The 18,632-nt window shown below is 43.5% G+C and overlaps 1 protein-coding gene across 1 annotated transcript in view; it reads right to left on the bottom strand.

Annotated features, from left to right (window-relative positions):
• Positions 1 to 18,372, bottom strand: part of LOC145349362 (porimin-like) — a 36,567-nt gene extending 18,195 nt beyond the window's left edge. Inside the window, exon 1 of the mRNA XM_080197875.1 lies at positions 18,237 to 18,372. Coding sequence (XP_080054001.1) covers positions 18,237 to 18,315 — 79 coding nt within the window. The 5' untranslated portion in view covers positions 18,316 to 18,372. The remainder of the gene's footprint in view (positions 1 to 18,236) is intronic.
• Between the last annotated feature and the right edge of the window lie 260 nt (positions 18,373 to 18,632).

Genomic DNA, 18,632 nt, shown 5'->3' with positions numbered 1-18,632 from the left:
TCGATGACAATCTCTTTCGTTTTGTTGATATTGAGGAAGAGGTTATTGTTGCCGCACCAGTTCACCAGATTCTCTGTCTCATTCTTGTACTCTGTCTCGTCATTGTTTGAGATCCAACCCACAATTGTGGTGTCATCAGCAAATTTGAAAATGGAATTGGAGGGGAATTTGGGTACACAGTCATAGGTGTATTAGTAGGGGGCTGAGAACACAGTCTTGTGGGGCACCAGTGTTGAGGATGATTGTGGAGGAGGTGCTGTTGACTATCCTTACTCTTTATGGTCTGTGAGTTAGACAGTTCAGGATCCAGCCACAAAGGGAGGTGCCAAGGCCCAGGCCACGGAGTTTAGAAATGAGCTTCATGGCAATAATGGTGTTGAAGGCTGAGCTGTAGTCAATAAATAGGAGTCTGACATAGGTGCTCCAGGGTTGAGTTAACAGCCAGGGAAATGGCGTCTGCTGTGGACCAGCTGCGGTGATAGACAAACTGTAGTGAATCCAGGTAGTCTTAAATCGGTTGGTACATAACCTTGGACTTTTGCATCTCTTTCCCGATGGAAGGAGGTGGAAGACAGCAAATCTGGGACGCATGGGGTCCTTGATTACGTTGGCTACTTTTCCAAAGCAGTAGGAAGTATAGATGGAGTCAGTGGATAGGAGGCTGGTTTGCGTGATATTCACAACCCTTTGCAGTTGCAGTCTTGGCCCCAGCAGGTGCCATTCCAAGCTGTGGTACATCTGGAAAGGATGATTTCTACCTTGCATCTGTAAAAATTGGAGAGTCATAGTGGACATGCAAAATTTCCTTAGTCTCTTGAGAAAGAAGAGGCGTTGGTGGGCTTTCTTACTATAGCGACAGTGTGGAGGGACCAAATTGTAGATAATTTAAACACCCAGAAACATGAAGCTCTCGACCATTTCTACTTCATCGCCATTGATGTAGACAGGGGATGTCCTCCACTATGCTTCCTGATATCGATGACTATCTCAATAGCTTTACTGACATTGACAGAGAGATTGTCATTGTACCAGTTCACCAGGTTCTCTGTCTCTTTCCTGTACTCCGTCTCATCATCATTTGAGATCCGGCTGACTTCGGTGGTGTCATCACCAAACCTGAAAATGGAGTTGAAGCAGAATTTGGCCACACAGTCAGGAGTGTATAAGGGGTATAGTGAGGATCTGGGAATACAGCCTTGTGGGGAACTAGTACGAGGATAATCGTGGAGGTGTTGTTGTTGCCTATCCTTCCTGATTGTGTTCTGTGGGTTGGGAAGTCTAGAATCCAATCACAGGCGGAGAGCTGAGCCTTGGCCATGGAATTTGGCAATGAGCTTTGTTGGGATAGTGTTGTTGACAGCTGAACTGTGATCAATAAATGGGAAACTGACATAAGTGTCCTTGTTATCCAGGTGTTTCAGGGTTGAGTATAGGGCCAGAGAGATGGCTGTGGACCTGTTGTGTTGATAGGCAAACTGTAGTGGATCCAGTCAATTTGGGAGACCAGAGTTGATGCGTGTTATTACTAACCTTTCGAAGCTCTTCATAATGATGGATGTCAGAGCCACTGGGTGCTTGTCATTAAGGCACGCTGCCTGGTGTGCCTTAATAACGATCAGTAGAAAGGGCAGCCAAACCTATTGCTACTACATTTGCACAATGGCAGACATGTTGAGTGCAAAAAGTATGAGGTATTTGACATGTGACAATTTCATAAAAACGCCTTGTGGTGGTGTCGGGGAGGGCTGGGTTTAGGAGAGATAGATGGAGAAGTGAGTGGGAATGAAGACATGAACATGTACATATACGATGTCAAGGTTGACTTGAATCTAGTAAACATATTGCCAGCGAATATTGTTACTGACAATTTACATGTTATTGCATCCCAGCAGCAGTGTCAAAGTCAGAAAACTGGCAACTTTTCTTGCCCCAGAAAATCAACAGAAATTAATATTTAGCAATTAGAGAGTCATTCATCACAAAAACAGCTTTCATCCAGCCTGCAGAAACAGTATATCCCCGTTAACTCTACGAAAATCCCCCATAATTACAAACATTCAGTTGAATTACAAAAATTCAGTGGAAATTCCACTGAATTTCCCTTTGCTTAAAGTGAACGTTCCCAGCTTTTCTAATCTTTCCAGATAACTGAAGTTCCACTTCTCTGACACTGTTCTAGTAAATCTCCTCTGAACCATCTCAAGATCTTGACATTCTTCCTAAAAGTACAGTTCCCAGGGATGGATATAATACTCAAATTGAGGCCAAACCAACTAGTCCTGCCTGTATTTAAACTCCAAATCCCTCTGTTCCTGTATCTTCTTTAAAATTATATCATTTAGTTAATAATACCGTGCCTGATTCTTCCATATAAAATGAATAACTTTACACTGTGGCTACAAGAGCAGTTCATATTATGCTCACCTTCCTACTTCCCGAAGACTTTCCACCATTTACAAGGCAGAAGTCAGGAATGTGATGGCATCCTCTCCATTTGACTGGATAACTGTTGCTCTAACAAATGTCAAGTTGATTGGTGGTGAGTTTCTTAAGTAACTGTGATGGAGTGAAGGAGGAGTGTGGGAACAGCAGTTAGGTTTTTAGAAACCCACTACTCTTCTCCAATGCAGAACACCTGCCCACCCCCCCACCCCACCCAGTCTGTCACTCAGTATCCACTGGGTCTACAGTCATCAGGAACCACGCAATAGCAGTGGGAATTATTTTAAAAGCAAAAAGAAAACCAGTGATGATGTAATAAAACTGTTAAAAGGTCTGTCACTGATACAGCAAAAAATATTCTCCAATGAAAAAAAAAGGAAATCTGTTATGTGGCCATTGAGTTCACAGAATCCCTGCAGTGCAGAAGGAGGCCATTAGACCACTGAGTCTGCATCGACCCCAATCCCACCCAGCTCCTATCCCCGTAACAGCACATATTTACCCTGCTAGGCCCTCTGGCACTAAGGGGCAATTTAGCATAGCCAATCAACCTAACCCCCATATCTTTGGACTGTGGGAGGAAACCTATGCAGATACAGGGAGAATATGCAAACTCCACAAAGACAGTGATCTCAGCCGAGAATTGAACCCAGGTCCCTGGCGCTGTGCGGCAGCAATGCTAATCACTGTGTCACCATGCCACATGTTGCGTAAACAAACAGTTAACCATATGCTCTGAAACCACAGCCCGAAGTGTTTTTCATACGTTGTGTATGTTTGAACAGCAGGACCGGAATTTTCACTTCCTGCTATGGACACAAGATGAATGCATTTTCATGCAGCTGGTCAATTAAGTGAAACGCACCCTGACTTTGGAGCTGCTGGCAAGGGCAAGAGTGTGATAGGCACAAAGTCCAGTGGGGACCCAGCAAGGGCTTTACATCAGCTAGCACCCTGATGGCTGCGCTTTGTAGGCTGTGTAGCCAAACAGGCCAACTAAAATGGTGTTTTGTAAAGCATTCTGGGATAACTGGGCAAGAAACTAAACCGACAGGCTGCAGTTTAAAGACAGACAAACAGGCTGCAACCCTGATGAGTGAATACACAGGATATGGGCCATCTCCAGGATGAAAGAGACTTTCTGATCACACTGGGTTGTGTGCCAGACGTAAAGGCACCGTGAATCCTTATTTAGGAGGAAGGTATGTGACCTATGTGCCTACAACACATACAGGCATGGCCGCCAGGGACACACCCAGAGATCGGTGTGGTAGCATCTGATTGGACTCTTATCAGTCAGGGTGATCAAGTCCTGATCGATTGATTGGCAATGGCCAAAAAAAGGGCGTGAAACCAAACAGGGTATAAAGGATGCTGCACAACCAGGAATCTCTCTCTCTCTCTCTGATCCCACAAACGAGCTACAACAATGGTGAACATCGCCAGCAAGAGGAGAGCCACCACACCCAAGAAGGAAGAAAGAGAGACTACAGCCAGAATGCCAGACCAGAGCAAAGGACCAAACTACACAGACAACTACCAAGACCAACACACAGATAAAGGCCAGTATCTGTTTGGGTATTTGTCAGTCACACACAGTTAAGTCAAGGTCTTGTATTGTACTTGAATTCTAGTATTTTCTGTAAGATAACTTATTGTTGGTCAGGTGGGTGATTATTGATTGTGTGGGTTTAAATAAATATTGTTTGTACTAATAAGACGTCTACTCAAAGTTATTTGTCCACCGTATAAGGGTTAAAACAGGCTGATTTTTACAACAGCTGCAAAGAGACATTGATAGAATGCAGAGCTGGGCCGAAAAGTGGCAGATGGAATTTAACACTGTTAAGTATGAGGTGATTCATTTTGGTAGGACAAATTTGAATGTGGATTACAGGGTCAATGGCAGGGTTCTGACGAATGTGGAGGAACAGAGTGATCTTGGGGTTTATATCTACAGATCTCTGAAGGTTGCCACTCAAGTGCATAGAGCTGTGAAGAAGGCCTATAGTGTATTAGTGTTTATTAACAGGGGGTTTGAGTTTAAGAGCTGTGGGGTTATGCTGCAACTATACAGGACCTTGGTGAAACCACATTTGGAATATTGTGTGCAGTTCTGGTTACCTCACTATAAGATGAATGTGGAAGCACTGGAGAGAGTGCAGAGGAGACTTACCAGAATGCTGCCTGGTTTCAAAGTAGGTCTTATGAGGAAAGGCTGAGGGAGCAAGGGCTTTTCAAGCGGTTATTGGATAGGCACACGGAGCACGCCAGAATGATAGGGAGTGGCATAGCTTGATCTTGGTTTTGGACAAAGCTCGGCACAACATCGAGAACCAAAGGGCTGTACTGTGCTGTACTGTTCTATGTTCTATGAACAGCTTTGGAGGAAGAGGTTACTGCCAGTGAGAGATGGATGAGGCACTTAATCCCACTGCTATATGCCCGTCTATCACCATGGTAAATAAGGAGCTGCAACCCACTTCACACTGGCTAGATGAACTGCATATCATCTCCGTGGGCTCCTCTCAGGGCACGCCAGATGAGGGCAGGAACTCCCCTACCCTTTTGCCAGTGACCGCTGCATATGAGGATGCCGTGATGACTGAAAAGTGCCCAGCCATGACACCAATCTCACCCTCCCATCCAGCTCAGACTCTACTGCCCAGAGGACAATCGGCAAGGTCATCAGGGCTGATGCGACAGCAAAGTCCAATGCCGCTGCCAGTGAGGGAGAGGCAGCACCAAAATGCAGCACTCAAGCACAAGTTTAAGGCACTATGAGTACAAAGAGGATTTTAAGGGTGACACTATTTTCTTTCATCCTTGTAATATTTGATTTGCGTGGAACATCTAACACTTTCCTATGTTGATTTTTTGTTACTGTGTACAATGTAAAGTATTGATTTTCTTTCAGTGCCTCCATATCTGTTTTCTTAGGTCCCTGGCTCAGCAGTGGCTTATGAAAGCCAGCAGGACCTTTACCAGAGGTCGTGATTCGACATTTGGGGTGAAGCAGAAGCCATCTCATGGCAGTGTAACTGAAAACACATTGAATTAAGGCATCCCTGGTGTCTCTGCTTTCCTGAAGGTTCCTGACATCTGCCTCCACATCCTTACCCTGAGCCTCTTCAGGCTCCTCATCAGAACCATCATTAGAGTTATGATCTGCGGCCTGAGGAGCTGCCTCGCTATCCTCACCCTTCCATAGGTTTCCCCTTGCCAGAGCCAGATCGTGCAGCGTGCAGCAGATCACAACTGTAAGCAACATGTGCCCTGGAGGATATTTCAGTGCTCCCCATGATTGCTCCAAGCAACAGAACATAAGAACATCATCGTCAGCAAGCAATAGTCCTCTTGACCACTGTCTTGTGGGGGTATGGCTTCTATTGTATCTCTCTTACTCCTCTGTCCTTGGATACCTGAGTGGTATCATCAGCTACCTATTAAAAGGGATATTCTTTGTCACCCAACAGCCAACCATCCAGCTGAACTGGAACCATGAACAATCTTGGCACCTGGCAGTGTCACAGGATATATGCATCTTGGGAGTTGCCTGGGTATCTTTCATAGAATTGTTGAATATGGGTCTAGTGTGGCATAATTTCTATATATTGATAGGGTGGGAGTTGTTCCTAATCATGAAGGAACCATATGGATGTTGAGAGGTATAGATAGGGTGGATTCTCGGAGGCTATTTCGCAGGGCTGAAATGGTTGCTACGAGAGGACACAGGTTTAAGATGCTGGGGAGCAGGTACAGAGGAGATGTCAGTTTTTCACTCAGAGGGTGGTGAGTGAGTGGAATCAGCTGCTGTCGGTGGTGGTAGAGGCAAACTCGTTGGGGTCTTTTAAGAGACTTCTGGATGAGTACATGGGATTTAATGGGATTGAGAGTTATAGATAGGCCTGGTAAGCATGGATATGATCGGCGCAACTTGTGGGCGAAAGGGCCCGTTTGTGCTGTAGTGTTCTATGTATGAACCTGGCTGACCCGATGGCACCCTGATGGCCACATGAGTGCAGTCTATGACACTCTGGATTCTGGAAAACCCAGCAGTAGCTGCAAAGCCTATGGCTCACTTAAACTTGCTGGCTTCATCCACCCAGTAATGAATGAGTGTGAGGACCTGTCTGAAAAGAATGTCAGCTAGGAAATTGATTCAACTGTGGATAGCTGGTTGGGACACCTCACACAGGTCACCACTGACACCTGGAAAGTTCTGAGTAAACAAATTGAGGTCTATTGTGACCCTCAGAGTTATTGGCATTGGGTACCTATCCACACAGTTGGAGACTTCTCCAATCAAATAATCTGGCACATCAATGTCACTGTGTCGGTAAAGAGATGGAACCTCCTGCGGCACTGGATCTCGAACGTGTACACTCTGGCAGCAGGATAGTGGCGTCTTCTGCTGTCTCTTCCACCTTACTCTCCCTGAGGGCACTGCATCCTCTCTGCTTGCACTTTTCCTCTCACAGGTCGCTTTTTACAAAGCTGACTGTGGACACTGGCCACTTCTCCCTTCTGCATTTCTCTCCCTCCTCAGGAGGTGGTCCCCCTAGTGGAGTGCACAATTCCCATCTGCTAAAATGCATATGGCACTGCCCTGTGCTCTGAAGGCTACACTGGATAGAAATAGAGTCATAGAGGTATGCAGCACAGAAAAAAGGACCTTCGGCCCATCATATCTGTAAATTTGTCAAAGACAAATCACTGAAACTATTCTAATCCCATTTTCTAGTGCTTAGCCCACAATTTTGTATGCTTTGGCATCACAAGTGTACATCTAAATATTTCCCAAACGTTTCAGGCTGCGGATTCCAGACTCCTACCATGCTCTGGTGCTCCCTACCATAAATATATGCACTCTAGTCATTCATCCCTCCACCAAGAGAAAAGCTTCTTCCTGTCTACTCCATCTATGGTCCTCATATTTATACATCTCAATCATACCTCAGCTAAAGTCAAAAATACCATAAGCCTTCTTAAACCACTATCTCAACTAGAACTCTCCCATGGATTAATAGGGATATTCAATGCATGCTGAAGTCCAGGTCTGATATGTTCAAGTCAGATGAACCTGATCTATACAAGAAAGCCAGATGTAATTTAAGGAGATCCCATGAAAGATGCTAAAAGACCAAGCTAGAGCCCCAGGCTTGCCACAGGGACCTCTGCCAACTAATGCAAGGTCTGCAAGACACAACAGGCTACAAGATGAAAGCGTGTAAAAATCGCTGGCTCATATGCACCCTTCCCTGATAAATTCAAAGCATTCTGTGCCTGTTTAGAGCAAAAGGTCAACGAGAGCATGCCCTCCATCCCGGAAACCTTAGATGAACCTATATTCGAGGTCACCATTGTAGACGTCAAAGCAGCCTTCTTGAAGGTCAACCCACAGAAAATGATTGGCCTGGATGAGCACTCAGATCCTGCTTGGACCAGCTGGCGGGGGTATTCACAGACATCTTCAACCTCTCTTTACAACAACATGAGGTCCCTATTTGCTTCAAGACGATGACCATCATCCCGGTACCAAAGAGAGGCCAGGCAATGTGACTATCGTCTGGTGGCTCTGACATTTATCATTATGAACTGCTTTGAAAGATTAGTCATGGTTTGAACCAATTCCGGCCTCCCAGATTAGCTGGATCCACTACAGTTTGCTTATTGCTGCAAGAGGCCCAAAGCAGATGCCATCTCCCTGGCCCTGCACTCAACCCTAGAATACCCAGATAACAAAGACACCTATGTCAGACTCCCTTTTATTGACTACAGCTCAGCCTTTAACACCATTATTCCTACAAAACTCATCTCCAAACTTCTTGGCCTGGGCCTCGGCTCCTACCTCTGCAACTGGATCCTGAACTTCCTAACACACAGACCACAATCAGTAAGGATAGGCAACAACATCTCCTCCACAATCTGCCCCATGTGTCCTGAGCCCCTTACACACCTCTGACTATGTGGCCAAATTCCCCTTCAACTCCATTTTCAAGTTTGCTGATGACACCACTGTAGTTTGGTCAGATCTCAAACAATAACTACATGGAGTACAGAAAAGAGATAGAGAATCTGGTGAACTGTTGCAATGACAATAATCACTCTCTCAATGTCAACAAAACAAAGAAGATTGTCATCGACTTCAGGAAGTGTAGTGGAGGGCATGCCCCTGTTTACATTGATGGGAATGAAGTAGAAATGATTGAGGGCTTCAGGTTTTTAGGTGTCCAGATCACTAACAACTTGTCCTGGTCCCTCCATGTTGAAGCTATAGTTAAGAAAGCCTACCAACACCTCTACTTTCTCAGAAGACTGAGGAAATTTTGCATGTCCGCTATAGCTCTCACGAACTTTTACAGATGGACCATAGGAAGCATTATTTCTGGTTGTTTCACAGCTTGGCATGGCTCCTGTTCTGTCCAAGATGGCAAGAAACTACAAAGGGTCATGGACGAAGCCCAGTCCATTATGCAAACCGGCCTTGGTTTGGCCACCTGCACATGTTGCCTATGCCCTAACCTAAAATTGCGCAGGCAATGTAAAATTTAATTCAATTAGATTGTTAATGGGCTTAACTCCCAGTTTTATTGTCACAAGTGCATTTCCAACTTCTGTGCGTGCCCATCTGAAGGCAATGTTGCATCTGAGCGTGATGCCATCATGACACCCGCATGATGTCATCTTGCATGCTATCAGGCTGGGTGCACACCTGCTTGAACAATGTAAAATCCTGGCCCACACCAAAAGCATGTATGTTATTACAGCCTCTCAAAACTGTCAGTCATTTCCTGAACAGCTGTGTTGGCAGGCTGAGCTGAGTACGCCCACATTTTGTGGATCTTGGCCATGCATAATGGCCAAGCTATCAAACTGACTGCAAGATCTTGAAATTTAAACAATAGTTGTCCTCTCCATTTCAAAGCAGATTTGCCCAGTCAATCAAGAGGATTTGATGCTTTGTTTTTTGCTTTCAAAAAGGAGTGGACATTTTTTTCATAGTCAGAGCTGTCTGCACGTTTAAATTCCAGCACCACACATGACAAGGAGAGCTTACCCACCCATTTTCTATATTATTGAATGCCAAGGCATTTATGGCAATGAAAAAGTACTCATGCGTTTAAATACTGATCATCACTGAGTCAAAGGAATCATTAACCTATCTTTGCAAGATGTAGCCCTATGATGAATCACTTCAAGACAAACATGCAAGTCATAATGCAGCATCTAATTGAGACACATGATGGTATCAAACTATTTTACAATTGCTTTTCAGAAATTTCTAGATTCATTAGCAAATTTTCCCAGTGGTCACATACTGTCCAAGGAGTTGCTTATTTTAGGGCTTTCAAAACACACACTAGCACTTGAGAAGTATGTGTGGGATGAAATGCAATTTTCCTGTGGTTCCCACAATAGGACCCTTAGCTCAGAAGCATGTGCAAATTTTGCATCAAGACATTTGCAACTCACAAAAAGATGATCACAAATGGCATGGGGCCAGAAAAGCAGAAGAAAACAGCAAGTTCCCCATGTTGTGACCTAATTTTCACATCCACTGACACACAAAGATTCAATTCCTTACACACCAGTGGATGTACCTGTACGTTTTCCAGTGGCTACCTCATAAAGGGCATTTGGAATTAGCAATAAATGTTGGCCTTGTCATTATGTCCACTTTCCATGAAGGAAAACCTATTTGCATTAATCTGCTACTTCACCAGTGCATATCCCATTGAAACCTTCTACAATATTTCTCACGGTTTTCAGAATTCATTTCAGGGTTTTGCATCATCTGCAAACCTTGAAACTATGCCATTTATACCAATCCAGTAAATAATATATTAAAGTAGTGGAGGACACAGTATATATTGCAGTCCTGTCTGTAACATAATCATTTATCACTAATCTTGGCTTTTTGTCCCTTGGTCAATTTCATATAAAACATAAAAACTGACTTCAAAAGCTTCTATAAGTATGTGAAGACAAATGTAGGTCCCGCACGGTTAGAATCAGATGAATTCATAATAAGCAACTGAGAGATGGCAGACTAGCTGAACAAATACTTTGGATCTGTCTTCATCAAGGGGGACACAATAATCTTCCAGAAATACTAGGGGACAGCATATATACTACAGTGTCTAGCGTGAAGGAGGAACTGGAGGAAATCCTTATTAGTCAAGATTTTGCATTGGGGAAATTGCTGGAATTGAAACCTGATAAGTCCCCAGGGCCTGATGCTCTGCATTCCAGAGTATTTAAGGAAATGGCCCAGAAATAGTGGATGCATTGGTGACTATTTTCTAGCATTCTATTGACTCTGGAAGAGTTCTAATAGATTTGATGGGTAGCCAATGTAACTCCACTTTTTAAAAAAGGACGGAGAAATTATAGACCAGTTAGCCTGAGATCAATGGTGGAGAAAATATTGGAGTGAATTATTAAGGGTGCAATAACTGAGCATTTGGAAAGCAGTGACATGATTAGTCCAAGTCAGCATAGATTCACTAAAGGGAAATCGAGCATGACAAATCTTCTGGAACTTTTTGAGGATGTGACCAGTAGAGTGGACAAGGGTGAACCAGTAGATGTTGTTATCTAAATTTCAAAAGACTTTTGACAAGATCCTACACAAGGGATTAGTGAGCAAAATTAAAGCTCATGGTATTGGGGGTAATGTATTGACATGGATAGAGAACTAGTTGGCAGACAGGAAGTAGAGAGTGGGAATAAATGGGTCCTTTTCAGAGAGGCAGGCAGTGACTAGTGGGGTATCACAGGGTTCAGTGCTGGGACCTCAACTATTCACCATATACATTAATGATTTGGACAAAGGAATTGAATGCAATATCTCCAAATTTGCAGACGGCACTAAGATGGATGGCAGTGTGTGCTGTGAGGAGGATGCTAAGAGGCTGCAGTGTTACTTGGACAGGTTGGCTGAGCGGACAATGTGAGGTTATGGAGCAAAAACAGGAAAGATGATTATTGTCTGAATGATGGTAGTTCAGGAAAAGGGGAAGTACAACATGACCTGGGCGTCATGGTGGAACAGTTGCTGAAGGTTGGCACGCAGGCACAGCAGGCAGTGAGGAAAGCTAATGACATGCTGGCCTTTGTAGCAAGAGGATTTGAGTACAGCAGTAAGGTTGTCTTGCTGCAGTTATACAGGGCCTTGGTGAGGCAACACCTTGAGTATTGTGTATAGTTTTGGTCTCCTAGTCTGAAAAGGACATTCATGCTACTGAGGAAGTCCAGCAAAGGTTCACCAGACTGATCCCCAGGACGACAGGGCTGACAGTATAAAGAAACTGGATCGACTGGGCTTATACTCACTGGAATTTAGAAGAATGAAAGGAGATATCATAGAAACATATAAATTCCTGACTGGACTGGACAGGCTAGTTGCAGGAAAATGTTCCTGATGTGGGAAGTCCACTACTAATTTAAGAATAAGGGAAAAGCCATTCAGAACTGAGATGGAGAAGAACTTCATGGTAGGTTGGTACAGAAGATTAAATCTCATGGGATATGTGGTCAGGTATCTAGATGGGTAGAGAACTGGCTTTCAAAGAGGAGTCAGAGAGTAGTTGTGGAGGGGTCTTTTTCTAGCTGGAGGTCTGTCACTAGTGGTGTGCCGCAGGGCTCGGTACTGGGACCTCTTCTCTTTGTAGTGTATATAAATGATTTGGAAGAGGGAGTAGGTGGTGTCATCAGCAAATTTGCTGATGACACCAAGATGGCTGGATTGGCAGGCAGTGAGGAGCAGTGTCTGGCAATACAGCGGGATATTGATAGGCTGGTTGATTAGGCAGATACGTGGCAAATGGAGTTTAATCCGGATAAATGTGAGGTGATGCATTTTGGCCGGAATAATGTAGGGGGGAGTTATATGATAAAGGGTAAGCCCGTAAGGAGTATAGAGTCGCAGCGAGACCTGGGGGTGCAAGTGCAAGTGGAGAGTGTGGTGAAGAAAGCCTTTGTATGTTAGCCTTTATAGGAAGGGGTACAGAATATAAGAGCTGGAGTCTAATGTTGCAGTTGTACAGAACGTTGGTTAGGCCACATTTGGAGTACTGCGTCCAGTTCTGGTCGCCTTACTACCGGAAGGACGTGGAGACTCTGGAGAGAGTGCAGAGGAGGTTTACCAGGATGTTGCCTGGTATGGAAGGACTGGGGTATGAGGAAAGATTGAAGAAATTGGGGCTCTTTTCCCTTGAAAGACGCCGACTGAGGGGGGATCTAATAGAGGTATATAAGATTATGAAGGGTATAGATAGAGTAAAGAGAGGTAAGCTATTTCCTATAATAGAGACACGTAGGACAAGGGGCCATGGACTTAAGGTGAGGGGGGAGCGGTACAACACAGATATTAGAGGGAGGTTTTTCACACAGAGGGTAGTGGGGGTATGGAATGCTCTGCCAAGTAAGGTGGTGGAGGCAAACACGCTAGAGTCCTTTAAGAGTAACTTAGACAGGCACATGACTGAGTTGGAGATGGGTGGATATAGGAGATCCTTTTAAATAAGGGTCATTAGCATTGGGGCGTCCCTGGTAACGTAAATGGGTATAGTATGATAATAATGTTTTTCTCTTTTCATTCACAGGTTTTAAGTCGGTCCACCTCATGTCCAACGAGGGGCATACACGCGATGGGTCGTACTGGGGCTGCTCTTGGTTGTTCGAGATTGGCCTAGTGCTTCATGTCGTTAGTGTGTGCCTAAACTGGACAAGATACTGGGCAGACGACAGCTCAGTGACTATCGCTGATTGCTGTGCAGACACATGGATTTGGGCCGGTGTCTGTGGGAGTTTGCGCATTCTCCCTGTGCTTGCGTGGGTTTTCTCCGGGTGCTCCGGTTTCTTCCCACACCCCAAAGATGTGCTGTTAGGCTGACTGGCAGGAATAAATTGTCCCTAAATCAGTTTCCCTCAATCTGGATGGCCATAAAACATTAGATAGGGGTCATGGGTAGAGAGGTGAACTGGTGGTGTTGAGATGGCAGCGCGGGCTCGTTGGGCCGAAGGGCCTGTTTCCCAGGCTGATTTTGTTCTTTGTTCTTCACTCAGAGTTGCAAACCTGCAGAATTCTCCATCACAGAAAGCTGCTGGGGCCAGTTATTATATATGTTCAAGGGTAGCTGGACTTGGCCTTTGTGGCCACAGGGATCAAGGGATATAGAAATAAATAAGGCAGCAAGACAACCTTACTCCTATACTCAAATCCTCTTGCTACAAAGGCCAGCATGTCATTAGCTTTCCTCACTGCCTGCTGTACCTGCGTGCCAACCTTCAGCAACTGTTCCACCATGACACCCAGGGATACTGGAAGTGCATGATCAACCATGATCACATTGAATGGCGGCGCAGGCTACATCTGCAGCTATTTTCTGTTTCTATGTCTATATCTACACTGCCACTGCCCTTCTAATCCTATGGGTTTCAACCTTCGACAAGCCTATCACTTTGAACTTTATCAAATATCTTTTGAAAGTCCAATTGCACAACATCAATCCTCTCCATTTCTTCTAAGAACTCAATCATATTTGTCATACGCTGTCTATCTCTGCATATCTGTGCTGATTTTCATTAATTAATTCATGGTTTTTCGTAAGAGGTGAGAATGGGATGTTGCTAATAATGACCACTTGTCATTGTTCACTTGTTTGATGAATCTCAAAGAGGTACAGCATCAATAAAGGCTTTACACAAAGGTACCTCACTTTATGGGAATGTTACATAAACTCTTTTTGCTTTCAATAAGTCACAGACAACTGTTGTGAGATGACTTGCACAGAGCATCATCTTGATATAAATACCAGGTCTTAGTTGACAAACAAAAAAAAGACGGTGCCCCTCTAAACCTACAAACTATCAGAAAGTATGCTTTCACCTCCAGAAAAATATTAAAATAATTCAGTATTGCAATGACACCTCTTGGTGAAATATCTGGTAGTTTTTTCTCAAACTCAGGGCTTGTGTTGGGTCACATGCATTCAAAAGCATTCTGGGATATTTTTCTATATTAAAGGCACTATATAAGCTTGTGTCAGCTCTTTGTAAGCGTTATCTAATTGATCCCACTGGCTCTTTCCCCACAAAGTTAACAAATTTTTGCCCTTAGAAGTCTAACCAATTCCTTTTGAAAGTTACAATTCAATCTGCTTCAATCAGCAGTTCAGACAATGCACGCTAAATTATAACTCTGCAAAAAATATCTCCTCATTAACCTTTGGTTCTTATACCAATTCACCTTAAATCTATATCATCTGACTGTAGATCCTTCAGCCACTAAAAAGTTTACACTTCTTACTCTATCAAGACCCTTCATCCTTAACATTTGCAGTTCTTAGGAGAACAGCCCCAGTTTCTCCATTCTCACTATGTAACTGAAATCTTTCATATTTGGTACCATTCTAGCAAATCATTCTGCACCCTTTTGAAGACTTTGATGCCCATTCTAAAGTGTGGTGGTGAGGATTGACCACAATACAGCAGCTGGGCTTAACCAATGATTTTTAAAGGTAGCATAACTTCCTTACTTGTGCATCCTGTGCCTCTATTTAAAAAGCCAAGGACCCCAACAGTCCTCTCAACTTGTCCAGCCACCTTTAAAAACATGCATTCATTTCTAATTTAAATAGGCTCCAAACCAAATGATAGTTATACTTTTGTATCATTGTCTTCAGCTGCTTAAATTTAGCAGGATTGTCATTTCATAAATTCTATACTCAGCATTACTTTTCCATTGTGCATTTAGGATTTATCTTGAGAGATGTTTGCAAACTACCACCTATGCCAAATTCATACATGAAATGAACAACATTAAAAAATATAAAAACTTGGTAGACAAATGGAGAAGACAAACTTTAGAAGAGTGAGTCATTAAGATTTCATGGGCCACAAAGCTGAGTGATCATGGGGTAATTTAAAATAAATTAGTTTACAGGATGTTGGTATCACTGGCTAGGCCAACATTTATTGGCCATCCCTAATTGCCCTTAAGGTAGTGATAAGATGCCTTCTTGAACCACTGCAGCCCGTGATGTAGTTACACTCAATGCTGTTAGGGAGGCCCAGGATTTTGATCTAGCGACAGTGAAGGACCAACAATATATTTCCAAGGAATGTTGAGTGACTTGGAGGGTAACTTGCAGATGGTGGTGTTCCCACATATCTGCTAACCCTTGTCCTTCTTGATGGTAGTGGCTGTGGGTTGGAAGGTGCCTTGGTGAGTCCCTGTAGTGCATCTTGTAGATGGTACACGCTGCTAGCAATGTTCATCAGTGGTGGAGGGGGTGAATGTTTGTGGAAGTGGTGCAATGAAGCCAACTCTTTGTTCTAGATGGTGCTGAGCTTCTTGAGCGTGGTTGGAGCTGCACTTATCCAGGCAAGTGGAGGGTATCCATCACACTCCTGACTTGTGCCTGGTGGACAGGTGTTAGGGAGTCAGGAGTTGAGTTAGTTGCCACAGGATTCCTAGCTTTTGACCTCATCTTATAGCCACAGTATTTATATGGATAGTCCAGTTCAATTTCTGGTCAATGCTAACACTGAAGAATTCAGCAATAGTAATACATTGAACGTCAAGGAGCGAGGGCTAGATTCTCCCTTGTTGGAGATGGTCATTGTCTGGCATTTGTGCAGCACAGATGTTACTTGGCATTTGTCAACGCAAGCCTGGATATTGTCCTGAGAATAAATTAATGCTACTTCATAGTATCCAAGTAATACTGTTTACACAACCACAAAAAACAGATCAAAATAATCCTTTGATACAATATTGTAGCATAAATACATCAAACCAACAAATATACTAGCTTTTCATAATCTGCCAGGTTTGGATTTCTGACTCAGTGATCTACTGTTGTTGACACCGCAATTTTACTAGCTAGGCAACCAAACAATTTTAGTTCTATTTTGTGTTCGAGTGTATGAATCTAGTACACAAGTAGGTTTTTCACTTTATGATTGCTTACTGGTAAGACTGGTTCAACTTTATGAATTTGTATATTTGTACAAAGCATATTTCATTTTTATAGTTAACATAAATAGCACTGTGTAAAATTACATAACGTAATAACAAGCATCAACAATCACGTCTCTTTGTAGCCCTAATAACCAAGGAACCAGAAGTGAAAATTATAACAGTTCTAAAATTTTATGTGCTGTTCATACCAAAAATATGACAATTGAAACATGTTATTTTCTACATTGAATAAATCTATACCTAATAATTTACCAGTTCCGCAATTGTGATTAATGTAAAGAGAAAAGGGAACTTGCATTAATATAGATATTCAGCTTCTGACCTTAGAGAGACATTTAATAGATTATCAGGGATAGCGGGCTTTAGTTATATCAGAAGACTTAAAGAAGTTGGATTCCAAAGAATCATTAAAAAGTGGTAGTTTAATAGAGGTGTTCAAAATTGAGGTATTTTTATAGAAACTGTTTGCTCCGTTTTCCTCAGAGGGCACAGATATAAAATAATTGTCAAAAGGCCTGTGGAAAATGAGATTTTTTTAAACTCAGCAAATTGTTATGATCTGGAATGCACTGCCCGAAAGAATGGAAAGTGGACTCAATAAAACTTTCAAGGTGGAACTGGATTTTTACTTAAAAAGGAAAAACAATGCAGGCTGTGGAGAAAAAAATTAAGTGGAACAGGTTTTTTTTCTTCAGAGAGCCTTAGCATGGACACGTGATTATGTTAGATTAAGGCAAAATACTGTAAATACTGGAATCTGAAACAAAAACAGAAAATGCTGGAAAATCTTAGCTGATCTGACAACATCTGTGGAGAGAGAATACAACAACATTTCAAGTCAGGGTACTGATAAAGGGTCAACCTGTCTCGAAACATTGGCTCTATTCTCCCTCCACTGATGCTGTCAGACCTGCTGAGATTTTCCAGCATTTTCTGTTTTTGTGACATTATCATATTAGTTTGGATTCAGAATGTCTACTACATTTGCTGGACAATAAGACACACATTTTTCACAGGGGGAGGAAAAAAAACTAAAATTAGCCATAGACCTTATGGGTCAAATGTTACATTCAAATATTTCCTTTAAAATCCTGATGTATTTTATAATCTGGTGCATGTTGGTAGTCAAACAATTACAGTTAAAATAAATTCCAAATAATCTTGGAAGCAATTCGGGCATAAATAGCATTTTTGTAAGGGCTGAAACATGAATAACATTTGTGTTCATCTTACACAAAATCAAGTTTGTCAATGGGATAAAGTGAATGATCTTTTTGAATGTAGCCTTAGCTGTGCACTTGTTTGTGATCTTAACAGTCTTGGTAGGAAATGGCACCATCCTGAAACACTAATTTGAAAATATTGGATGCATAAAAGAGCAGTGGTATCACATGTGCGTTTAGTTAATATCTTCCATGCTACAAATAATATATTTATTGGCACAATGAGCTGAGCTGGGTAAATGGGCCCTTTGCCTGTGTGTGTGTGTGAACTGACAGACAAAGCAATGCTGGAAAGGTTAGAGATACCACATTTATGTCAACACCACCATGGCCTTTCCGCCCTCACTTTTCACACAGACAGCAATCCTCCAATATTGATGTCTTGTCAGCACCGCTATCACAATGTCCTGCCAAATTCCCAAATAAAAAAAAACTTTCCATTGGAGTTCAAATTAAAACTTTCCGCTGCCCTGTAATGGAGATCCTCGTTCCTCTGGGGGGGGGGGGGGGGGGGGGGGCGGGGGATGTTATAAATCTAACGGCATCAGAACAAACACCAAAAAAGGCACTTCACTCACCAGAGACGGAAGACGCAGCAGTCAAAGCGGTGAGAGCCAGCAGCGCCGCCGCGCCAACACAAAACGGCGCTGACTTCATACCGTGGCCCCAACTGCCCCCTCACACCGCACACAGGCTGGACCGACTGAGGCGCGCCCCCGACAACCCGCGCGTGCCCGACACCCCCCCCGCGCGCGCTCCCGATCCTCCCCCACCACGCCAGCTCCCTTCTCTCTGAGCACCATGTGAGGCGCGCGCCTGCTGCCTGTCCCCTGCTGGAGGGGAGGGGGAGCTGCAGTCGAAGCAGTGCCATCCCCTGAGCCCAGCGCCAGCTAGTCCTCGCAGGCGCACCTCGCCATGCAGTGCCTGCCCCTGGTTAGCCAATTCATGGCAAGAGCACAGGAGCTGGGAGAAGC

This window comes from Carcharhinus amblyrhynchos, chromosome 10 (genome assembly GCF_965287045.1).
Source record: "Carcharhinus amblyrhynchos chromosome 10, sCarAmb.v2.hapA, whole genome shotgun sequence".
Taxonomy (NCBI): Eukaryota; Metazoa; Chordata; class Chondrichthyes; order Carcharhiniformes; family Carcharhinidae; genus Carcharhinus; species Carcharhinus amblyrhynchos.
Note: the sequence above shows the minus strand (reverse complement) of the source record. Positions and strands in the feature narration are given on the sequence as shown.